The sequence below is a fragment of the Aquila chrysaetos genome, chromosome 10 (genome assembly GCF_900496995.4).
Source record: "Aquila chrysaetos chrysaetos chromosome 10, bAquChr1.4, whole genome shotgun sequence".
Taxonomy (NCBI): Eukaryota; Metazoa; Chordata; class Aves; order Accipitriformes; family Accipitridae; genus Aquila; species Aquila chrysaetos.
This window is the reverse complement of record NC_044013.1, coordinates 23126181-23152735: the sequence shown is the minus strand read 5'-3', so window position 1 is coordinate 23152735 and position 26555 is coordinate 23126181. Positions and strand designations below refer to the sequence as shown.

The following is a 26555-nucleotide window of genomic DNA, read 5'->3' as shown; positions in this document are numbered from 1 at the left end:
TGCTCAGTTTTATTTTCCATGTGATAGTCTGTGCTGTCATATCAAATACTGCTAAGCGCTCTAATGTAGAACATGATTCTGGGGCTTTTCCTTTTTTTAAAACCCAGGGAAAGGTGTTATAGGGCTAAAAATCTCTCTCACCTAAAGGGTAATAGCTTTAGGGAAAAAAAAAAAGATACTTAGGCTGGGGAGATGTTCAGCAGTAGATCTCAGGAATGCGACTGCTGTGTTAAAGCAGTGTATTCTGGGAAGATGTGGAAAATGAGGTTGCACCTAGTTATACTTTACATTTCAGGATGTAACTGCTAATTAGTCTTAAGTCTTACTTTACAAAGTGTTGTTGAACAGCTGTTTTCTAATATAGACATGCCCATATTATATGCCTAGCATCTTGTATTTGCCTAAGAACTTCCTTATTTCTCTGCTGGATTGAAAGAAAATACTTCCCATTCCTTATAACTGTCCTGCCTGTGGATGTCCCATGTACTTCGGAGAGCTTTCTGGACACAAAGGACTTCATCAACCAGGACTCAAATGTTATAGTCTGTATATGCTTATCCAAGAAGTAATTTCTGAATGTTATCTTATATTGAATCTATAGGTAACATCAGAAACACTGAGAAACTGAACTATGATAAACAGCACCAGTATGAGATAATGGTAACCGCTTTTGACTGTGGGCAAAAACATGCAATAGAAGATGTCTTAGTACGAGTTAATGTCAAACCAGTGTGCAAACCAGGCTGGCAAGGTAAGGTTTAATGGTTCATATATTTTAATTTTTGTTTAAATCTCTTTTCTTTGGTGTTTTCCCTCCATCTCACAGTAAGGAAACTAGGGTGCTTATTGCAGTGGTATAGAAAACTGTTGCTATTTCTTTTGCTTAATTCATTCCAAGCCTGTTAAAAAAGTGGATAATAATCCCATACTTGTTTACATTTGCCATGTTTCTTCTCTAGTCAGAACAAAGAACAGATTAGAAAAAAAGATAAACTTCTATTCTAATAAGCTATGTTATAATTCTGTCTGAATATACTGCAACATATAAAAAAATGCTTCTGATTTGCCTTTCTCCTACTACTCCTTTAAATAAAACTTTAGAAGCCACCATGACAAGGTAGTTTTCCCATGTGTGCCAGAGTTGTTCAAATTATCTTGTTCCAGGTACAGAATTGGCTTTCATGTGCATGCATGCATGAGTCGAGGCATGCTCAACCGGCAGTGGGAGTGAAAGGCAATTTTTATCTTGATTACTGTCTTCCTATTGAGACATTTCTGTAGGAACTGATTTTCTGAAAAGATTCTAAGAATCTACGCTCTGTCTAAAATGGAGAAAAACCCAGCTGGCAATGTACTAGGAAGATAGATATGCTACAAATTATAAGGAATTATGATGAAAATGAGGGCTGGATTAGGGACAAATGAACTGGATGTAACCACATTATGCAGATGTCATTCAGGACTAACTTGACCTTAATAACTGTAATTTTTAAAGAGAATGATTGAGAACGAAAAAATTAGTTTGGCTGTTGTACTTGAAGGTAAATTTGCAGACTGACATTTAGAAGGAAAAAAGGTTTTCTTTGTAAAATGAGAAGCCCTGGTCTAGAGGACCTTGTAATGAAATGTGTGCAATATCATGATTCCATTTTCACAGTCCTTGCTTAGAGTAGAACCACATTTTAATTTTCCAGGGATGTACTAGTTCCCCACCCACCCAAGTATTTTGAAGAGCATTTTTATTAAAAAAAAAGAATACCTATGAACTATTCCCATGTTTTCTGATCTTGTTGTTCAAAACCCCATGATTTATTCTATAAAACCAGTATGGTCTCTTTACACTGTAGAAATGTTCTGTTTTCATTTTATGGAGTCATCTCAAATAAATCAAATACTCCTAAATTAGCTTGGAATTTGTATTAAAATGGGTGAGATTGTTGATTTTTTTTAATTTCCATTTAGGTGTTTTCCATTATTTCCATTTAGGTGTTTTATTGATTGAATAATTTCTGCAAAGACTCCTTACTAATGGTGTGTTTATATTGTCCAATATTGTCACACTTATTTCATAGTTCAAGCATCAATTATAGGACAGATGGTCATTGCTGGTCCCATCAGGTGGGTATAGACACCGGGTAGCCAATAGTAGTAATTGAAACAACCTCAAATAAGGTTTGGTTTGTGGTTGGGTTTTTTTTGGATGCTTTGTTCATCTTAGATTACGTGAAGTGTTTACAAGGTATTTAAGTTTTTAATGAAAAACTGGAATTCAACTACTGTTATTTTATGCATGCAAAATTTATATTCTTCTTTTCTAGAAGTCAGAGCTGTATGTGGCTGATGGTTTGGTTAACACTAGGTATTTAATATGAGCGGCTGCCAGCTTGTTATTTTTAGTGTAAGGGTGAGAAAGTAGACAGAGAAAACAGCATATGTAAAGCAATAACTCCTAAAAAAAGAATGCAATACATAAGAAAGTTTAAAGCAGCTTGTCTAAAGCATCTCAGATGGGAAAGGATATGCTTTGTTAGCATTCATTATGCTTGAATTTGGGCTTTTTGTTTATTTCTGTGGCAATTTGGCACAAATATTCTTTGTCTCTTCTGATCTGATACAAGTTATATGATGGGTCTTTATCATAAGCAATGTAAAAATATGAAATAGCTCAATATGTTCTGCTCAGCATATTCCATGCCATCCATGTGGAATTGTGCCTTTCCATCTGTCAAACAGGTGACAGCTTCACTTCACTGGCATGTCTCCAGGTCAAATGGCACAAAGTGCAAGCGGATAGTGTTTGCCTACTCAGGGTATAAGGTAAACAATTGGGTAGATATGACTTTAGTTCTTAATTACTATGTCATTAATTATAATTTGAAAATGAGCTACAACAGAATGCTTCCAGAAAATTCTACATTTCTCTTAATGAGATTCTTTTATGTCTACTTATTTTTAAAGGTGAAGATAATGAGATAGGTGATGTTGCTTTCCACTTTGAGCCAATATCTGTAAAAATTACCTGTTGCTAGGAAAAAAAAAATCAAATAAGCAGAACTTACTAATAGTATTTCCAGTACTTAAAGAGGAAATCTGGAGACTGGGAATGGAGGATATTTATAGTGTTCTTTCTTCCCTGTGTCTGTGACTCTCTGTGATCTCCCCACAAAGAGGCAGTCAGCAGGTATGCTCCATCTTCTTTGAAATAATGATATATTTGAAAATATTGGATGACTAAGGGAGGTAAAATAATGATTTGCTTGACAGAAGTATTAATATTCTGAGCTGTTGGTTATAATATAGAAGTTGCCAAGATATGATATATGGGGGTTTTTTTTCTTGTTCTTCAGTGTTAGCTTGAACAAATAAATATTTGGAATTTCAATTTATAACATTGGCAGTTAGTTCTTAAAAGTTGCTGGCTTTAGTAATCTGAAATATTGTGCAGTTCTTTCTGTGACTATTGTGAATAGAGATTGTCATAGTCTAATGCAAATTCAGTGTTAAAAATTTCAGTGCAATAGATTTCAATGCAGATGCCCTTCAAATAACCTCCATTGTGCAGGTGTGGGACAGGGAAGAATAGGTTTACATAAACAATGTATGAAATTGTTCCTGTTTCTAGAGGCCAGCTCCACATGACTAACATGTGTAGCAGAGCAAATAAGACTCAACAAGCCAAGGTGCTATCCTTTAAGCAATATTCCTTTGGGCTAATAGCATTTAAGTCTTCATTAAATCTAGGAGCTACTTCCCTACTCTTTGAAGATGGACATTAACATATAATCAGCAAGCATTCCCACACAGACATTTTCAGCAAACAACAAGCCTCCACTCTATTAAGAGGCTACTTTAGAAACAAACTTGACCAAAACTGACATCAAACCGTTCTGAGCAGACCACTTTGAAATGTTATTAGTATCCTAAGCAAGCTAAAAATGTAAATCAATGAACCTAATTAATTCCTAATCAGTTATTTTAATTGAAAAGTCTTGTTAGTGAGTTTTGTCAACTGACTTTTACAGCTATGTTACAAATTCTCTTCATGCTATCTGTGTGTTAATTTCCATGATTTTCAAACAATGGAGTGATTACTTACTGCCAGGTAAGTAAAGAGACTACATTATAAAGAAAAGTTAGATGATAGTATTTCTGACACCATAATAGGTACATTTGCAGTTGAAGTTATTTCTATTTTTTGTTTAATTTTTTTTTTTTTTAAATGCAATTAGTGGGTTTCCATGCTAAGAAAAACCCTATTATCTTCAGCACATTCCCTGGGATTCTGTCTGTTTTTCCAGAACTCTGCCTTTGTTTCAATTCTATGGACACAGAGAATACACTAGACTTTTTCCTGTAGATTGACTTCCAGTGTGGTTCTTTTCACTACAGTAGTTTTAATGTCACAAATACTGATTTCTGTAACATTACGTCTGCCTTATTCAAAGTAGTGTAGACAGACTTCTGGCAACATAGTAGTAAATATGCATATAGTATTTTCCTTAAAAAACCTGAGGTGAAATAAGAAAGAGTCAAAACCCTGTAATCTACACCATGTTTTCTGTAGCTCATTTATGGTACCATAATATTGTTTTTTCTCTTTTCTGCTACTTTTAGGAACAGTCTTCATAAAACTGAAGAAGTTACTGTCCCCCCTAGTGGGATAGCAAATGGAACTAAAATATAAAACAATGTGCTAAAAGATGCAAGATAGCAGAAAATTGAAAACAATTATTCCTGTACCAAGCTCTCTGGTGAATGATGTACTACATGGGGAGAAAGTAAAGAGGAGTTTAGCCTCAAAACATGAAGGGCAGAATCATGTCCCCAAACACTTAAAGTATGTTTTGAGTCTGCTAGAGATCTGCTCAACTATTGACAATTAAACCAAAAGTCAGGTTGTTCCCTAAAATGCAATTGATGTCAGACAGGAAGCAGTTATTAAGGCATAAACCAAAAAAGCTCCACTAAACAAATCAGCTGAATACCCCAATAAATTATCAGAGGACTCTGTGTTTCTGAAACAAACAGGGAAGGTTGAATGTGTTTCTTGGGGAGATAAGTATGTAGCAAAGACAACAGTCCAAAAATTAAGTCACATTGTCTCCTCTGACCGAAGAGGACTTAATTTTTTTTCCGCCAAATTTGATATGACCCTTGCATAAGCAATGCTCACTAACCTCCAATTGAAAAGAAAATTAGGACTCTGATTAGAAAACAGGATTTCACAGCATCTAGCCTGAAATATTTTACAAATTTGAAAAGATTTCCTACACTTACCTCCAAGTCCTATGAACTCACATACACCTGAGGTAACAATATAAAGGAGAAGTTTCTTAAAAATTCATCTAAAACAAACAAACAAAAAAAGATGTTCCCTAAAAATTCAATGATTTTCCACTTAGTGTTTACTTAAAAATGATTTTGAAATAAAAGCTTCTCTTTGTTTATTTACCTAACATACTATAAAAATATTTACTAAGAGTAGTTAATGTCTCAAAGATACTGCATGTTACTTCCTTTTAAGGCATGTAGCAATCACTAAGGTGACCTAGGGCTTTGCTACCACCAAAAGGCACATTCTTCCTTTAATGTTGAATAGTCATTCAGAGGCCAGGTACAGGTCAGATCAGCTTGCTTTTCCTGCTGAAATATAATCTGTCTTTTGTTCAGAGAAGGGCAGGACCTTCTCTTTTGGTAGCAGAGTGATCTTACATCACTTTTGATTCAACATACTACAGAGATGCTATTTGCAGTAGATGCTGAGTGATTTTAGAAATGTATTCATGTGGGCTTTCTAGTAAAATCCAATTACAGAGGAAAACCAAAACTGTATTGGCTTTTGAGCTGTCAGTGCTTTTAACAAGGAGCAATATGATTACTAAAGCAATTGGTTATGTGGAGGAGGGTGGTCAAGTACAGAAAACTTCAGCAGCAATTTTAAAGGCACAAATATTTTCTGCAATAAATATAAATCAATTTCTATTCTTCTTGTGCACATACCTAGCAGTTTAAAAATGCAATGCTTGTGTTGTCTTAGCTATAAGATATTTACCCATATTTTTAAAAATGAAATTTATTGCAAAGCAGGGAGCTTTTATGCCAGTGTAGTCTTGGAGCTGCTGTGCATGCATTAGCCATACATCCTTAAAAAAAAGTAATCATAACAAAATGCTTACAAGCTATTAACTTGAATGGCACCATTTTAGGAGAATACCCAGTCTTTAAATACCCATTTCAGACATTTGAAAATCAATTGAACTTCTGAGTACTTTTGATTTTTGAGCTCAGAGTTTACATAAGTTCATACTCATTTATGTAGTTGTATCAGCATTATATTTTCTTTTATTTGACTACCAGTCATATTTAGAGAAAGCAGTCATACCTGTTTCAATCTAATTTTTAAGATAAGCTCTCCTTTCCTCAGCAAATTCTGTGTACATATTACAGCTAAATACATCTTTCTCGAACACTCCAGATGTGGTGTTTTCACATGTTTCTTTTTACCATAGCCTCTTACTGGAAACACAGTGCTTTATATTCCAAGACTACCTTTCTTTTGCCTGGCTGTGTCAGACCGGCGGCTCATGGACATGCTGTTACTGACCTAATGGAATCAGCTCTTTTTCCATGTGTCATTTTTCAGTGATGACTCACCAGTTTGCTGAAGTTCCTGAGCGTGAACTGCCACTTTGTATCATTACTACAAAGCAATATTTCTATAACACTAGTTCTCAAGGTCATCTTATTCTGTGCTTGGGATATCCTCTTTCTATATTGCCTTCCAATGTAGAATTGCCTTTCAGTTTTGTCACTAGCAGAAGTAATTAACACAGTCCTGGGTTTGTGCCAAGACCATTAATGGAAATATCAAATAACAATCCCGAGGCAGATTCACAGGGATCTTTACTAGTCAATTCCCTGTGTACCATGAACTTTACATTTTCAGAGTAACCCATTATTGCCCTCTCGTTGGGCAGTTCTGTGTATATGTTACAGTTGCAATATTAAAGCCTGTCTTTTCCATCTTAACGGATGTAAGAAACCATTCATTTTAGACCTATTTAACTAGATCCTTATTTCCAAATACCTCTGTGGAAGTTCACTCCTTTGTTCGCCTTTCTGCATTTACAACTACAAAAAAATTCTTTCCTTTTTTAAATTTTTCACTGCAAGATCTCCATGAGCTTCACTGGGGCAATTATAATTTCATTGAGAAATTTCTTATCTCTGAGATGTAGCTGACAGATGGTGGTTCCATTAATGTTTCCTCTGGTCAAAAGTTAAAGCACTACAGGATATCCAGTTAGGTTTGAAGCTTTTCCCTATGATTTTTTTTTTCCTCTGCATGTAATATCTTCCACAAATTCTTACACCATAGGCTTAAAAATTGCAGACTTTCTACATGAGTTTTGACATCCTCAGTTCAATTGATTTCAGTAAGTAGTCCGTGTGGTGTTTCAGAGCCTGTCTTTTGGAATTTGAGAAGCTCTTTTGTGTACTCTTCAGCAGAGAAATCCCTTGGAATAGCAGGATCCAAACACTTGTCACAGCCCTTGTTCTCTAGGATAACTAGGAAGCTGCCTCTTCCCATAATGACATCTTTTTGTGGTAGTTTCTCCTTCTGAAAACATTAGAAGTCTAACCACATCTAAACCTGGTGTCAAGGAGCAGCAAGAGCAGGGCTACTCCCTAAAGGAAGGCAAGCCAGGAGCCACTTTTGATAACAGAGCTGGCAGAGCCTTCATCATCAAGGGCCAACCCCTAACCCAACCGAGGTGAGCAGGGCAGACCCAGAGATGGGGGCCAGGTTCAGCCAAGAGTCCAGATCCTCAGGCATGTTCATGGTGAGGAGGCAGGTCCCAGGAAGTCGATCCATAGATGAGAGTTAGGATCAGGTCACTGGGCAGGTCTGTAGTGATGAGGCCAGGCTGTCAAGCCAGAAAGCCAGTCCATGGGTTGACTTCTGCATAAAAGGTTGTATCGGGTTTGTGTGGCAAGGTTTTGGTAGTGGGGGGGGTTACAGGGGTGGCTTCAGTGAGAAGCTGCTGGAAGCTTCCCCTATGTCCAACAGAGCCAATACCAGCCGCCTCTAAGATGGACCCGCCGCTGGCCAAGGCTGAGCCAATCAGCGACAGTGGTAACGCCTCTGTGATAACAGATTTAAGAAGGGAAAAAAGGTTGTGGGAGACACAGAAACGGCAGCCAGAGAGAGGAGTGAGAACATGTAAGAGAAACAACCCTGCAGACCCCCAGGTCAGTGAAGAAGGAGGGGGAGGAGATGCTCCAGGCGCCGGAGCAGAGATTCCCCTGCAGCCTGTGGGGAAGACCATGGTGAGGCAGGCTGTACCCCTGCAGCCCAGGGAGGTCCACGGTGGAGCAGCTATCCACCTGCAGCCTGGGGAGGACCCCACACCAGAGCAGGTGGGTGCCCGAAGGAGGCTGTGACCCCGTGGGAAGCCCGCGCTGGAGCAGGTTCCTGGCAGGACCTGCGGATCTGTGGAGAGAGGAGCCCACGGAGCAGGTTTTCTAGCAGGACTTGTGACCCCGTGGGGGACCCACGCTGGAGCTGTGTGCTCCTGAAGGACTGCACGCCATGGAAGGGACCCATGCTGGAGCAGTTCGTGAAGAACTGCAGCCTGTGGGAAGGACCTACGCTGGAGAAGTTCGTGGAGGACTGTCTCCTGTGGGAGGGACCCCACGCTGGAGCACGGGAAGAGTGTGAGGAGTTGTGCCCCTGAGGAGGATGAAGCAGCAGAGATAAAGTGTGATGAACCGACCGTAAACCCCATTCCCCGTCCTCCTGCGCTGCTGGGGGGGTTGGTAGAGAATCTGGGAGTGAAGTTGTGCCTGGGAAGAAGGGAGGGGTGGAGGGAAGGTGTTCTGAGATTTGGTTTTATTTCTTATTACCCTACTCTGGTTGATTTGTAATAAATTGAGTTAATTTTCCCCAAGCTGAGTCTGTTTTTCCTGTGATGGTAATTGGTGAGTGATTTCTCCTGTCCTTATCTCAACGCACAAGCCCTTTGTTATATTTTCTCTCCCCTGTCCAGCTGAGGGGGGGCGGGGGTGGAGTGATAGAACAGCTTTGGTGGTCACCTGGCATTCAGCCAGGGTCAACCCACCACAAAGGTCCCTATGGCTAGACCTGGGGCTGAGCTTAAATAAACCTCCTGGCCCATGGGTGCAAATGGAGGCCTGAAGTGAGGCTTGTGGAGGCTTATAAGGGCTTATTAGAGCTCTTGGGGCTCTGACACCCAGTCTGCTCCAGGAAATATCTATTATTATTTAAATGCAGTCTCACAACAAATAATAGTTTAGCCTATGCTGTTGTTTCCTATTTTTTTAGATTCTTACATGTTTATTTTGCATAATTACGCACCATTAGGGCTTGGGGTTTTATCACTCGATGGCATATTCGGTGTCACTAGTTCAGGCACAACTGCTATTCCATTATGGTTCACTAACTCCTGCAACAGCAAACTTGTACACTATCCTGCAGTAGTCCAAATTTCTGTCTGTCTCTATTTTTTATGTGTTTTAATCTATCAGCATACTGCAGAAAGAAATGGTGTATATGGATGTTTATTTATGCTTATGAGATCTGCATTCAAATCTCTTAGCAAGCCATGGTGCCTTAGAAGGGCTTTGGAAGTAAGTTTTAGTCTTCTCTTCGCGGTGCAGAGGTTTTAACTGGGTCAGATGTTCTGATTATCCTTTCCTTAACAAATCACTCATTGTATTTAGCATCCTTAATATATGTGGCATCAGATTTAGCATTCCTGTCATTTGTATGTTACTAGCTTGTAGATTAGCTGTCAAAACTAGAAATATTTATTAGGTTTGGTTTTTTTAAATTTTGTTATATGGCTAGTGGTGCTAGATGTGAAATTATCTTTTCCCCTGAAAAAAAATGAACAGAACTTTAAAGATTATTTTGCAATGTTGGTTAAAAACATTCATATTTTATGTATACATGTGTATATATGTGTATGTATATATGTATGGATATATATGTATGTACATATGTAAATTATATATATAAAAGTTAATTTTAAAATAGGGGGGCAATATAATTTAATAAAAAATATCCTAACAGGTATTTATGGTTGCTTTTTATGGTATCTATGTCTGTTATTGAACACACACAAGAAGCATGATCCTAGCTGATACTTAAATTTTGTTTCAATTTTGGCATAATTTCTACCAAACTTCCCTAGCACAATACATGTCTGCTAGCAATGGTAGGAGTTGTGGCACCTGTTGTAAAGCTCGGTACTTGGTTCCCAAGAGAAAAAGCATTTTTTTCTATCAGTGGTGTTGAAAGAAAATTATAGTTTTGTGAGGACAGTGCACTGCTCTTCCAAATATCATTGTACAGCACCTAGAGCTGCCTGGCTGCTGCTTTTAAGATACAGGGAGTTTCATAAATCATGAAAATAAGTGTACTTTTGGCAAAACTACAGAGACATTTCTGATCTTTTTTGAAATACTTTGTGTATACTGATATTTTTATTTATTCTAGATAGTTTCAGATTTTCAAATTAATAGAGAGCAAAATGTTTAATAAAACCAAATACTTTAGCAAAGCTGTGAAGTGTATAAGATTAAAAAAAAAAAAAAAAACCAAAAAAAAACCCAGCAGAATAACCTTTAGCCAAGTATCCAGCCTACATAGATAGGACAGATGCGAAGATGCTGTAGACGAAACAGAAGATCTAGCAATTACATTGCTCTGGGAACCTTATGTTCCAGCTATTTTGTAGAGATGCTGCAGAGACTCACTAATAGCACTACATAAATTTTATCTTACATTTAGCTGCCAGGATGTACATCTTCAGTCCAACATGAGAGAAGTTTTGCATTTCACTGGCATAGTAGTTGTGTTGCAATTGTCTTTCATTACCTTCACAGCATTTTTAATGTCATGAGGTGGAATCAAAGTTCATGGCCACAGGCATGTAGGAGGAGACATGAATCAGGTCATACCTCCTCTGCATGAGTGCTATACTCTTTCAAGGAAAAATCAGATTAAATCATTCTTAGTGTCATCAAGCATTAGAAATGAATTAAAATATAATACATGGATCACAAGGAAAGAGAGTCATGTACAAAACTGTTTAGTGTGGAGATCAAGGGAAGTCTCTACATTATCCTTCTGTTAAAAGGAAAATTTATTTAGTGCATTGGGATTTACTTTTAAAGGCTCAAACTGTCACCGATGTTTGATCCATTTTGATCTTGGAATAGTTTGAGTATCTCAGAGATTGAGATCCAAGTCTACATAGTTGTTTTATAATTGATGAAATCTGAACCACAAATGACATTGTGATATTTACACTCTAATGTTGTTATGTTGGAGGTATAATCCAGCTGGGGCTGTGTTATATTGTCTGAAAGAGCTTTATACCACAAGTGGCAAGCAAAAGCCTATTGGATTAAAAAATCCAAACAAAAGCTGTCTTCTGCAGGACTAAACAGGGCTAGTTTTAGTCAAACTTTTCCCATGGGATTAGTCTTCCCCCCTTACTGAGGAGACAGTGCTTACCTTAATAAGTTGGCACTGTAATATGGTGGTGTTGCATGACAGTTTGTGTCAAAGGAGGAACCATGTTGGTTGAGTTTAGCTAATCTAGTGCAACCTACCATTTCAGATGGGATTATGTATCTTTTGACTGTTTGCATAACGCTAGACATGAGTCACATTTTAAGATACAGTTTTTAAATATCTGAAATTCAGAGGCTTTTGTAGAATGAGGTTACATAAGACTCTTCTTCTGAGTCAGTTCTAGAGGAATCGAAAAAGTGCCACCACATTCCTGAGGTGAAGGTGCTGATCTTTTGAATGTGTCCAATACAGGATGTTATTCTGGGAGAAAGAAAAATAATGATCTTCACCACATTCAAAATTAAATGAAAGACTTTGGGTTTTATCACAATAAGCTGTTCACACTGACACCACTTCTTGCTTGTTCTGACTCTATGCACTTTCCAACATTACTAACTTTACTGGGGGTGAGATACAGAGGGTGCTGGCCTCAGCTTCAACACCTCTGGGGTGCTGAAATGCCACGGGGGCAGGTAGTATATAAATAAGCCAGTTGATTTGTATCAGAGCTATTGCTACCTTTAAGGACTGTACTGCTATCTCAGAATTGTATCATACTCCAGTATCGCCTCGTGCCTGCCTGGGAATGCCTTCTGTATGGAGGGGGACTCTTTGGTTGACTTCCTAAATCTGCACTAAGTCAGTGAAAGAAGTGCTAGTGGGATTTAGGATGAGGATTGGTCTATGGTGCTGCAGAGGACCAAGGTACAAAGGTTCAAGTCTAGTTGATGTTTTACAATTTAGAGCTGAGATAAATGCGAGTGATTTAGAACGTTCAGTGTTTATGATCTCTGGGTACAAATTACCATTTCTGCCAAGTTGAAAGGTAATACTGTGAAATGAAATACCTCTTCCAATCCAAGGGATGTTCATGTGGCAGAAATAGAGGTCTTCCATTATTCTTCCTTGTGAGTAATGGCATTTTATATAGCATGTTTTTTATAAGATATTCTTCATATAACTGGAGGTGAGTATGCAGCTGCAGATATGTTACAATTAATAATTCAGTCACATCTTGCATGCCCTAATGAATATTTTGCATGAGTGCCGGTTAATTTGATATAGCAGAGAAATGAAAACGTGGCTGAAACCTGAAAGCTGCTGAGATAGTCAGAAATGTTTCAGATACTTATGAGACTTTATTTTTCCTTTGGGGTAGAGGATTATAACATTTTAACTGGTGAATAAGAGACTATAAAGATCAGTAATTTGTATATTAGTAGCTTGTATACAAACGAGCAAATTACTTTATTTTTACCTTAAGTATCTGAAAGAATTTGCTGCTCTTGTTCGATTGGAAAAATGTTAACCTCGAGTTTCTGGAATGGATAGGGAACAGAAATCTGTTATTGTAATGATGTACCTTAGATGATACTTGAAATTCTAAGGGAACTGTTTAAGTTGGCAATTGCAGACAAATTATGCAATACTGCAGATCAAATCTAACTTAATATGGAATGAATGGGCTGAATATTATTACCTGAAAATTACTACTGAAATAGCAACTCAGCTGATGTGTGCACAGGCAGTAAAGTAGTCATAGTTGTCTTTTAGTCAGTGATGCACAAGTCCTAAAGATTTTAGTAAAAATAGATATTAAACATACTTTCAAAATGTTCCATGAAGTCTCACCTTCCCCTTGAGAACAAAATGCTACATGATTACTATTTGGATTAAAAGTCATGAAGAAAATCTGATAATTTTGTAATGCAGACTAGTCACTGTCAGCATCCTATCTCCTTTGTCTGGACTAATGTTTGCTCTACATTTCAAAATGTTTGCATGGACTTTCAGATTTTCTTGTAAATTTTTAATCCAGTTTGAGATGGTGGGAGAGAGCACCTTTTTTCAAGCTTTCTGAAAATGAGGTCTGTTGAGAAACACCAAACTTCTTCACCTACTAAATATATATATATATATATGTATAAAAATTACTTTTCCTTCCACTGATATTTAGAAAGAATGTCTCTGTCCATTTGCTTTAAGAGATTTCATTGACTGCCAGGACCTAGAATTTTTCCATTTATCTAGTCCTCTTTTACCTAGGACTAAAAAAAAGTCAAAGAAACTTCAGCTGTGTATGCAGGAGTACTTCTTTTGACAAATTTTACAGATACACAGATGTACACATTAGGTAGCAGAGTTGAATAGTTTTGTGACTTCAAAATAATTAACTATTTGCATCTCTGTATTAATGTGGCATTCTTATTTATGTTGTGTGGCAACTTGGCTGGAATTGGCTAAAATGTATGAGAGTTATGAACCTGTAAGAGCAACAAGGAGGAGGCCCACAAAAATGGCCAAAGGGCTGGAACATCTCTCCTATGAGGAAAGGCTGAGAGAGTTGGGGTTGTTCAGCCTGGAGAAGAGAAGGCTCCGGGGAGACCTTATAGCAGCCTTCCAGTACTTAAAGGGGGCCTACAAGAAAGACAGAGAGAAACCTTTTACCGAGACCTGTAGTGACAGGACAAGAGGTAACAGTTTTAAACCGAAAGACGGTAGATTTAGGTTGGATATAAGGAAGAAATTCTTTACTGTATGAATGGTGAGACACTGGAACAGGTTGCTCAGAGAAGGTGTGGATGCCCTGTCCCTGGAAGTGTTCAAGGTCAGATTGGATGGGGCTTTGAGCAACCTGGTCTAGTGAAAGATGTCCCTGCCTGTGGCAGGGGGGTTGGACTAAGTGATCTTTGAAGGTCCCTTCCAACCCAAACCCTTCTATGAAAATGTAAACTGTAAGGATAGCTGAAATACACGTTAATTAATGCTGCTTGTTTGGGTTTTCTCCAAAGCAGGTTGCAAATACCATAATTAATTGGATTTAAAAATTAAATGCCTCAGTTGAGAAGCATAGTAGTACTTATGGCATGTCCAGGTGGCTGCCTAAGGCAGGTGATTGTTTAAATGTTGTGGGCTATGAGACATCTGGATAAGCAAGACCACAGATTAGTCAGATCTGGCTGAAAGCACGAGTAGTCCTTTCAGCTGTAACTTTTTGTCATTAATACTTCACAAAATTAGTAAGACATTTAAAGACAAGGAGTGGCACTACAGATGTGTTATATTATCTTTTGGTCACAGTCCAGTGAGACTGATGTATATAGCCTGGTCCTTGGAGATATTTGTTCTGTATCACAAAACTATGAAATCTGACCAAATTCAGTGCAGCAGACAGCCTCATCCCTGTAGAGCTGGCTTGTAATCAGTCACATGGACATTGGAGATCCAGACTGACACCAATTAGCACTTCTTGTCAGGATATGTATGTACCCCATGCTTGTGTGACTCTAGCAGCAGTAGCATTACTTAATTGAGTTTGACACTCTTTTACAAAGAGGGGCAAACCCCAATTTTTTAGGACAGTAACTTATTGATGCCAAGTTCAGAAACTTTTATTTTTGTCTTAGACAGTGACCTTTGAGAAGAATATGTTATGTAAAATTGTATAACTCCCTTCCCTTTTTTTAACCAGTCTTGTATCTTTTTGTTGTTTTTTTTCAGACTGGAACAAACGGATTGAATACAAGCCTGGTTCTGGCAGCATACCTTTGTTTCCCAGCATTCGTCTAGAAACATGTGATGGACCAGTTTCCTCAATACATACCACCATTGAATTACAGACCAATTACATTGGAAAGGGCTGTGATCGTGAAACGTACTCAGAAAAATCTCTGCAGAAATTATGTGGTATGAATATGGCTTTCAGTTGATATAATATTTTTCCAGATGAAGCGCCAATTCCTTGTGACCTGTAAGCATGCAATACATGAATTTCGTTCAGCTGGTTCATTTTGGATTGTAGCAATGAAAATGAAGGGAGTGGTGGTATTTGACTGGTGCTCCATTTTTCTTTTCCATTTCTTTTCACTCTTTTTCATACCTTCTCCCTGATTTAATTTTTTTCTCTCCTGCTTCTCTTCCTTTCTCTATTTTTTCTCTTTCCTCATTTCACCTCTTTTTCACTCTTTCTTCCCTCTGCTACTAATACTGGTGTGACAGTGTTAGTGAGATTTCAGGTATAGATTTGCCATTATAGGAAGACCATAGGATTTGATGAGTATTGAATGTCTGTCTTGTGTTTCAGTTTTCCTGACTCAGCTTTCTGTTCTGCTGCTAATTACTGTGCTAGAGTAAAAACAAACAAAAAGTAAAGGAACATTTGGGGCAATCATTTGAGCAAAAATATTTAAGAAACATGAATTTCAGAAAAGAGGTATCCTGGTAAAGAAAGGTTGCCTTGTTATTTTCTTCCTTTTTCCTCCTTTTTGATAACTTGCTCTAAAAGATACAAATTAATTTTGAAAGGTAGATTAAATACTTGAAGATACTGCTGTATTTTTGTGACTTTAAGATTATGTGTATGGCAAAGCAATAGCCACACATTAAGCTGTTTATCTTTTGCCTTTTGAGATCTGCTGTCTCTCCTCCTCTTCTAAAATCCCATCTTCTTAGAGACCTCATCTGATGCCCTGATGGTGTGGAGCATTGATTCCCATCTTCACCAAAATGTCTCTTTGCCTGGCTCCTGTCTGAGCTACAGTAGCAAATGTACAATTTTTTTCCATTTAAATGCATGGATTTTGGTTTACGGTTTTGGTGTATGGCTTATATTTGCTTTGATAACCACACAACGGTGTTGCAGATATGTTAAGATCAATACACTAACCTTTAAGAAATAATTTTGTAAATGAAAATTTTCAGCCAGTGTTACTAAATTATTTAAAAAGGAGAGCCAATTCCCAGGGTAAAATAGTTCGCAGTTACTCTTACCAATTACCTGTGGAGATTGGGAAAGTGAGGTAAAGGTGAGTGGGAGTAGTAGCATTCTCGTAAAATCTGAATATTTTCAACCTGAAAATTGCTCAGTTAAGATTACAGAAACAATCATAATTTTAATGCTGTGTCTTTATCCAGCTGACTGGGATCCTAGAAAAGCAGGAGAAAACCCATCTGCCAACAGTATGCATCTTCGTTGTGTTAATGACATTAAAAGTGAGAGGTTAAGCAAGGTTATGTGACCTATCAGGGACTTGATTTCATAAAATACTAGCATTTTAATAAAAATAAATATGTTATAGATAAAGTCAAGTACTTTTGCCTCCTCTAAGAACCTGTATTGGCAGCAAAAAGAACATTGCTTTATGCCTGTTACAGACCTGAACTGCAAATGGCGCAATCATTCAGAGCAGATCACTACATACAAGATCTAAATGACCAAATGATTACATTAACATAAAACACCAATAGCAACTATATCCAACAATGTTATCATTTTAAGTGTATGACTGAAAGTAGGTACCTTCTGCTGGTGTAAAAATCCTTGGTTGAGGAAGGTTGTGAAAAGTCTATGGGGTTCAGTTTGTAGAGAATGGCTTGACTACCTTACCTGCTGACACTTAAGCAGTAGAGAAGAGAATTTCAAGTCTTTCTCTTTTTCTTCTGAATAAACTAGGTGTTTCCCAATACTACTCCAATCTTAATTCATTGTCTCCGCCACGTGTAAGCTGAAGCTGGTGAAAAGCAGAATGATCAAAAACATTTCAGCAGGTCTGTCAATGCCATTATAGTAGTTGCAGGCAGCCTTTGAGCAGGTGGACAGATGTACTGTCTAACATTACTGCTGAACTTCCAGTTTTTACTCAGCACATCTATGAAGGAACAGAATGAAAAGCACTTGAGAAAATAAATAGAATGTAAAAACTATATGTAAGTGGGGCAGGAAATTCTCATTGCTGAAAGAATATTTTTTTTGTCCAAGGTTTCCATATCTTCACAGAGAATAGGCAGGGTAGAAACTTGTAAAAGGACTTTGATAAAAAGGTTGTAAATGACAATGAACTTTACATCAGAATTGCATTTGGACTGGCTTACACTTTGGTATTTAGTTTTTATTACCATCTTTAATGTAGAGAGAACTCTTATGGAAGCAGGTTAAATTATTTCTGGATATCAGTTTTCTCCCAGAAATGACCTTATTGTATCTAAGGATTGGATGAATAAATTCTTTGAAAAGGAAGAAAACACTGAGGTTTTTTTCTACCAGTAAAGCACTGTGAGATTGCAGAAAGTGCAGAACTGAATGATCACATACAAATATTCATTTGCGCTATATAAAACGGAAGATTGTCTCTCTATAATTAAGGACCGAGTTTATAAATCCTGTGCTCATTTCTTCATTTATCTGTTGGAAATCTAGAGAATTCAGATGCTAAGGACAGTGCATTAAAATTCATTTTTTATATGACTGATGGTTTAAGTCTGCTTTTCAATAATCCAGTGATTTGCACTCACTTTGACAGTCAAGATGGGCAGTCAAATTACAATTGAGTAACTTTAAAGTCAAGGAGTTATTAGTGTTGTGTCTCACAGCATTTTAGCAAACATTTTTTCACCCTGTCATCCGACAATAATAAAAAATAAAGAATGTATAAAAAACACAATTTGGACTGCAAAAACATATCCAGAATAAATCTCACTGAAAAAAAAATCAGTTAAGGAGCCTAGAATATGGTGGAAAGATGGCTATGGTGCTGTCTTCTTTCCCTCTAAATGTAGATAAAATGGAAAATAATGGGATTGCTAATTCTCACACATGGCAAACAGGAAACTGAAGTATGGAGACACTGAGTATCAGATTCAAGGCCATGCTCCAGCTAAGAGGGTAGATCCTGCCCTCTCTCCTTCATCCTGGGTTGTGTAGCTTTGCAGGAGGCTCAAAGAAATTTGTTGTGATCTGATTGAAAAGTAATCATTTGGGCTTGGTTTTATTTGGAAGGTTAGCTTCCAGCTAAGCCACCAGTCTGGTCCAATTCAGCAAGCAGTGTCAGTATGTGCTTATCCTGGCACAAAGTTTGCAGCACAAACATGCAGGGTGGGGAGAGGAGGTGGGGCCAACTCGGTAAGCTGCTTGTGAAAACAAGCACTTTAATATGCAAGGTGTACCTCAGGGGTCTCAGTCAAAAACTGTGCTTAATGCAGTGGCTCCTGCATCGTTCTGGAAACATTTTAGAAGAAAAGGGCATCAGCCACTACATTTTGGAAGGGCGCTGATCCAGTAGCATGATAAGACTCTTCTGGGAACACCTCCAGATACATCCTGTTTGTATTGCTCCAGGTCTGTGTATGTACATGGCTGAGCAGCTTGGGATGCTGGTTGGATTTATTAGGATCGAAACACTATGATTTCTTCCAGCTAAATCTCCCAAGCACATAATCCAATAGTTGTTCTCAGGGCAGGATTAACACACGCTAACAGGATGAGGTTCCAAAGTAACCCATAAATCTCCATAAAAATATGGGCAGATAAAGTAGAACCTGTTGAGCTTGGTACTGATTACCCAAATGCTCTTACACAAGCCTGACCTTCAGTTGGGAAAATAAGGTAGTTTACTTGAGTATCTTGCTGAATCAGAGTTTAACAAGCAATATGAAAGACTCCCATTTTGGAGTTTTTCCACAGATTCATTCCAGTGGAAAAAATAGATCTCTCCAAATAGAGAGAGGGAAGCATGAAGCTGCTTCTTTGAGCCCATAATTTACCCAATATAAGCATGTGCCCATTTAAAAGCATATTTCCTTTGATATACATCATGGTGCAAGCAATTTCTGTTCCTTCTGTAAGTTTAAAAAATGATCATAAAGGTTAACAGAAAAGGAAATTGATTGAGAAAAATTATGGTTCTACTTATCCTGTGTAAGTAATTTTATTTTTTAGTGGCTTGAATTAAGAAAAAAATAGGAAGTTTATCACAAATTGTGCCATCTAGATAAATTGATTTTGATGTATTCCTGTTGATAACACCTGTGTATTAAGCAGTGCAGTGTGGTGTATTATCCAGAATTACAATTTATAAAATAAATACATCTTGTCTCTGTGCTCAAATTCTAAATATGTAGGTGTTAGGTTTGATATTACTATCACTTCAAAATAACATCATTTTACAGTAATAAATTTTGGGGAATTGTCTAAGAAATTCAGTTACTGAATTATATGAATGTTTTCATATCATTACTATAATACTTTTTAAAAAAAAACCCTAAGGTACAATTCCATACATTCTTGGCTTAAAATTCTACACTGCTGCAGAGAGTTGGGATCTTTTTTTCTCTCCTTGGATGCTGAAGGAGGCTGGGATAACTTACTAGTGTGGGATTTTTTATGCAGTTGCGGTTTGTTCACCATATTCTTACTTGACAAAGCATCAACAAGAATACAAAGAGTGTTTGTGCTTTTTACTCTGGGAAGCATACCTTCTGCTAAATGATATCTTTCAGCAGCAAAGTAAAGGCTCTGGTTAGCTCATTACATGTTTTTAAAAGTGACAATTGTTAAGCTGTAACAAAACACAGAGCTGTAAAGAATTGTGCTATTTTATCAGATCTTGGCACCATAGTGTTTTCCATTTCTGTTTTTTGTTTTTCCCAATTAATTCTAACAAACAAATACTGTGTAGCTGGGGACCACTTTGTTAATGATTTACTTTTGGGTTGGAGGAGGGGGGTGCTAATCTGAATTGTGACTACCACTTAAAAGTCTTAGATCTATCATTAGACAAGAACACATGGAGTTACAACCATCACATATCTGCCAGAAGCTGGCATTAAAGTGATATATGTTTTAGGGTGAATACTCTGTATGTATTGACATTCATACTAACATTATCGTGAATATCGATGGATGTCTACTGGATATTAGGTGACATGTCCTATATTCGTCCCACTGTACTGTATTTGGCACACATCACCCCCACATATCGTGTATATCCATGCTATCAGGGAGGGAAGATACAAAGCTTCCCAGCTGGATGGAGAGAATTTGGTTTTAGTCTTAGCAGTTCTCGAAATAACTGAAGAAATGTCATTAATGAGTTTTAGAAAATAATGAGAAGTTTCAAGAAAGATAACTTTAAAATATTTTCTGTAGTTTTCTGTGCAATGCATTTAATCTAGATAACTCCTACTGGCTTACTGTGGTTGGTATTTTATAATGTGTATGTGATTTGACAGTGAAGTTAGTAGGACAATTTGGGTAGTAAAAATAATCTAAAGAGCGTGACTCAGAACCCTGGCCTATATTAAATTAATCTTCACAGCTTTTTCATTAGTCTCTCATCATGTTATTCATTATATATCATTTGCAGGAGCTTCCTCAGGTGCCATTGACCTGTTACCATCTCCCAGTGCAACAACTAACTGGACAGCTGGGCTTCTCATGGATAACAATGACATGATTTTTAAATTTGATGGAAAGCAAGGAGCCAAAATCCCAGATGGAATAGTCCCAAAGAATTTAACTGATCATTTCACCATCACTCTGTGGATGAAACATGGACCTAGTCCAGGATTAAGAGCTGAGAAAGAGACTATTCTCTGCAACTCCGACAAGACAGGTGAGTCTGCGTATTGAAAAAATGTTAGGCAAAGGGCATAACAAAGTTAGTAGAGTGTCACCATCTCTTCTCATTTAATTTGGTCGGAAAAAAAAGTTACTAAGCACAGATGGTGCCACTCTAAGCATTGCTGACTTGATAGCTTATTGAGGGGACTGATGTCTACCTTAGTTTCAACACTGGTTCTCTTCTTGGATAATCTCTGTGAACATGTCTGTAGATTTTTCAGGAATTGGTTGATAAAATAATTAAATTAGGTTTACTTTTTTTTATGATTTAGATTGGGAAAAACAGTTCTAATTCTTCATTGAAACTAGTTAGATTAAGTATTGATTTGGATTTTATTTATTAGTTTGGACATAACACTTCCATAAACAAAACTAATACAGCATAATTCAGGAAGATGGTTACCGTATGTGGCTTCCCAGAGAAACATAATCATCCATGATATTGAGAAATGTCAATTATTTTGGATTTTTTTTATTTGGTTGGTTTTTGTCTTTTAGCTGTATATTGCTTTCAGACACAATCATCTAAAAAAAAAGGGGGTTGCTGATAGTTCAGATCACTGATCTTGTTGGTCCCTCCTTTCAGAGATGAACCGACATCACTATGCCCTGTACGTGCACAACTGCCGATTAGTATTTCTGTTGCGCAAAGACTTTGATCAGGCTGACACCTTTCGTCCTGCGGAGTTCCACTGGAAACTGGATCAGGTACCTGTGGTTTTCTCTTATCTGTAACCCATCCTTCTCTTCATCCCCTTTAGAAATCATAGAGAAGGACTCAAATCCTAGGGTAACTGCTTTGGGAAATTGGAAGTCTACTGCAATTATGTTGCAACTTGTAACTGTTATGACTCTAATTGGGATCCACATAAAAAGAGATAAATGAGTTAACTTGATTGAGTCATTTTATACAGTAGGTTTTTTAATTGAGTCATTTTAAACAGTAAATAGAGGTTTATATCCTTCAGCAATGGATAGAGACATGACATTGCATATAGTACCCTAAAAGTTTTCCATTTATCATTAAAAAAAATATATACTTTATCAGCACAATGGAAGTGATGGAAACCTTTTTAATAAAGAGTATGCCAACACACAGAAAGGCATTTATAATATACTGTAAATCTAATCTGCAGAATTTTACTTTCATCTGCCGTGCCGCATGTAATTTCTCCTTATTATGAAGAGTATATAGCAAAGAAATTATTACTAAAGAGATAAGAGTTGCCTTTCATAGATTTATTAATTCTAAGCCGGATAAGGATCATTTGGATGAAAGAAGACAGACTTCAGCAAAACAGTATTTTCTCAAAGCAAGTTTCTTCATGTCTTTGAGTCAAAATTATGATATTGAAGATGTAGATATAGGAATGGTTACTTTCCTAATTCACCTTCAATATGCATATAAAAAGATTATCTTTGCTGTGATTATCAGATGAATGTGTTAAGAAATCATTAACCAGTTTGGAAGCAGTTTCTGCTGTACTTGATATGAGATCTTACAGTGTTCAGAGAGGGGAAAATTTACATTAAATCATATTGAAGATTACAAGTCATAAGTAACTGATGTCACCTCAGATAATGCTGTTCTGAGTGCTGAAAATGGATTTGTATTTCTAAACTGTATACTAAGCATCAAATTAATGACAATACAAAGTTTATGTGAAGTATTTTGACTTTGAAATTTGAAAGCAATCAACTTCGATAACCTTACAATGAGAAAGGACCAATGTCCTCTCAGTAAATGAAATTTGTGTGTAACTCCTATAACTTAGCCATGACAAAACACTGAAAAATGTACTGTCAAAGATAATTTTCCATTCATGGGGGATGTATTTGATTGTGTGAAAGAACTTTTTCATCTCTACTGCCATCTACAATTACTTTTTTCTTACTCTACTTTCTCCACATCATTTCTATACTTTAAAAAAAAGACAGGAAAATGGCATAAAATGGAAAGTACAGGAATGCTAACATCTTTCTGATTATTTTTTCTTTCTTATATCACAAAAAATCCAGTGTATCCTGAACTATTGTTTTTTCTTATCAAGCAAATTTTGTGTATGATTAGCATCCATGTTATTGATGAGCAACATATATTCTTTACATTTCTATTCTGACACTATCATTTCCTTGCAGAAAGTGCTGCTCATCTCAGAAATCTACTTCTGGATGGTCTATTGATTTGGGAAAAGTGTATGAATTTGAGGGTTCTTTGTTTCAAAGCAATATGCTAAGACTGTATATCTAACTAGTTAAGTGCAAGTGCCATTTTTTCTATAACAAGGGATAAAGAATACCTTGGGCAAGTCTACAGATTTTGTCTGAAATTAATAAACCATGGGGAGTTGCACCAGCAGACAACTTCTCACATCTTCAGCTAGACATTTAAGTAGAATCCTAAATATCTGGTGACAGGAACTCATTGTTTGTGATGTAAATCCTAAAGGAACCCAAGGATTTCAACTTAGGGATAACTGAATAAGTCCTTGGAGATATTTTGAGATTTAATCGAGTGTACTCTGAGTTATGTTTCTGGAGAGAAGTTATTTTGTTGAAGCCATCTCAGCAAGAGCATATACTAAAGGCAGTCCAAAGTAGTGCTTGACATATTAACTTTTTTTTATTTCTACTGTTTGGTTCTAAACCGTATTATTTCACTGTCTGCCAATAATTATTTGTGTAACCTAAAATATGCTCCCAAATTGTAGCACTACAGAAAAGTTGAGCTGCAGTTGGGCACTGAAGGAAGAACCTTCCTAACTAGTATTGAAAACTCCTATATGATGGAAACTAGAGATAGAAAAGATCTTTTAGCTCACATCATTAATTTCCTTTCATTCAGCTACTGTCAATTCATTTCCACAGTATATTTTCAACTGCTCTTTCTAGCTGAAAAAGAATGTAAGATTAGAGTATAAATAAAGTTTGTTATGGGTTGTGTGACGAGACTTCCATGATGATTAATTTATATTGTCATGGTGATACTGTTGTAAGTTTTTTCATGAAGGGACCTGGTAAAAATTGTAAAAAAAGAGGTAAAAATTGCTTCTTTACCTCTACTTCAAAGCTCCATCTGGCCCATATGGTGGAATAAATTAAAAGAAACTGAAAATAAAACACATTTGAATAATGGGCTGGTAAGGAACTTGCATGGTTTTGAAGACAAGGCAGTCGGAAATTTTCACTTCAAAGTAGTAAAATTATGCCAGCTTCTAAATATCTACCTGGAGTGGTCTACCTTAGAAAGCACAGGATATTTTAAAACCACATCAAAAAGCAAGTTAACATCCCGCTACAAACTCCTCTGGATCTCAATATGAAAAGAAGTTAGGGCTAGATTTTCACAAGTAGATTAAGTGCTCTAGACACTTCCGAAAATCCTGTTAGTTGAATATTTGCATATTTAGATACTGAAATACCTCTGGAAATCTCACCTTTGGAACTGTTGATTCTTTAGTGGCATACCCTCAGATTCCTTGTTTTTTTAAGAAAAGTATGGGAATTAAGCTGTACCTACCTGTTGTACAGTTTCTCACCACCTGCACTGCACTGTGATATGGGATGCTGTAGACGCCATTGCATGTATGACTGGAAGAAGTTCAAGGGTTGGTACCAAGCACAGCCATAGTAGAGTAAAATGCGGCAGAGTACTTCATTGATTAGCTCACTTTATGATTATGACAACAATCTGTAGCTTGTTTTTTTCTAAGAGGAATCTGGTGACCTTGGAATAGGGTGAAGCACAAACTAGTGAAATCATTTATCATTCTTACCGCAGAGTAGTAAAATTTGTTATACCAGCTGCTCTGGGCTCTACCTAGTCCTCAAGAATACTCATTCTTTCAAGGCACTGACCAAGAATATGAGTTTATTGTAATTCCAAATTTAATTTAATGTTCTAGATCTTGTTTCTGTGGCAGGTGGGTGTGGCACAGATCTTACTTGCGGACTCCATTCCTGGCTGAATACAAGGAGTCATGTAACATTTTATATAGCTGCACCTGAGCAGCTCATATGAAACCTTGTGATACATGCAGCCATCGTAAGTGTCATGAATAGCAAGCGTCTGAAACCTCCACACAGTAGTGGCTGCCAAGTTAGCTCTGGGAAAATTGTGTCTTTAAGTTAGGTCATAGACCTAAGGATTTATTTTCAGTATGGCTTTCAGCATATTCAGCCCTATTTGCTACTTTACACTTAACGGACTTTGCTAAGCTAATTTTTTACTTATTGTGCTAAGGATGCATGACCTGAGAGTGTCATAATCCTGGGCATATGTGCCTTTAGTATTGAACTGCTAACACATGAGATGAATATGTCTGCAAGATGTGCTAATAATCAGAGGTAACAGACTTTAGAATGAAGGTATCCTTGTTACTTACAAGAAACACAGGGAAAAAAAGAAATTGATATAGTTTGTTTTTTTCACCCACTTTCATCCTTTTGGAAATTAACTATCTTAGTTGTGAGAGAATCCATTAGTAGTAATCTGGAAGAAAAGGTATGGAAGGAACCATGTTAAAGAAAATCAGTATCAAGTCTATAATGCATGCTGGGTAATAAAAACTGCATGGTTTCCCAAACAACTGCAACAGATGCCTCATTAGAGGTGTTTCCTTCCTTTTACTTATTCCCATTTCCTTGGAAGTGCAGGTGTTTCCTTTGTTTCAGAATCATGACCTTTTTTTCACCTTTTTTCTGAGTTTCCCATGCAAATGTTTAAATTGAGTATCATGATGTGCTTGTCAACTTTTTTATCATTTCTTTTCTCATACTTAACTATAAGACACTCTTAAACCTGAGAACCTATTATGAAAACTTTTGTCACCAAAGTCAGTAAAAGGCACCTAAATCATCATCTAATTGTCTCAAATGGGTAGGAACATAGATGTGATTTTAAGTGAATTATTTAGGCAGCCAAATATAAATTTGGGCCATCTAAGAATAACATATGAAATATAAAAACTTTTTCTTTGTTTTTCTTGGAAAGCTGTGATAATTTATTTTAGGGTTCCCTACTATTGGGATGCTCATATGCCTATATGCTCATCTTGTGGACGTGTGACTGGTTTTAAGAAAATGATCAGATTGTACTGCCTCTTGTTGCACACAGGAAATAACGGCATGTGAGATGGGTCTGGTAAGGGCCTGAGCTTTCTGATCTCCATACAGCACAAAAGTACCCTTGGAGACTTGGGAGCTGGTGAACTTCTTAACTTACATCTCTGATCATGTTTCCCTTCAGCCACTGGTGCTGTGTCCAGCCTTGTAAAATTCCTTGATGCAGGTATGCCAGGACTGCAAAAGAGATTAGTTTATAATGAGATTATGTATATTAGAAATGGAGTTCTTTTGAAATCAGTGGGAAAATGTTCATTGATTTTAACAAGGGCAGAATTTCACCCTAGAGATGTTAAAAAAAAAAAAAAAATCAAGTCTTCTCACTTCTTTTTCTTTCAATGCAAAGATATTTCCAAAAGCACTTCAGGGAGCTCTGTTAGCAACTCTGTTGTAAAAGTTCAGACTAATGCCCCTTTCTCTCATTGTCAT

At 37.0% G+C, this 26555-nt stretch overlaps 1 protein-coding gene across 3 annotated transcripts in view; it reads left to right on the top strand.

Annotated features, from left to right (window-relative positions):
* CLSTN2 (calsyntenin 2) overlaps nucleotides 1-26555 on the top strand; it is a 421974-nt gene that overhangs the window by 325107 nt on the left and 70312 nt on the right. For all 3 annotated transcript variants that reach the window (XM_030028229.1, XM_030028230.1, XM_030028231.1), the window contains exons 5-8: nucleotides 602-751; nucleotides 15107-15292; nucleotides 20746-20994; nucleotides 21589-21710. In XM_030028229.1, the coding sequence (XP_029884089.1) occupies nucleotides 602-751; nucleotides 15107-15292; nucleotides 20746-20994; nucleotides 21589-21710 (707 nt within the window). The remainder of the gene's footprint in view (nucleotides 1-601; nucleotides 752-15106; nucleotides 15293-20745; nucleotides 20995-21588; nucleotides 21711-26555) is intronic.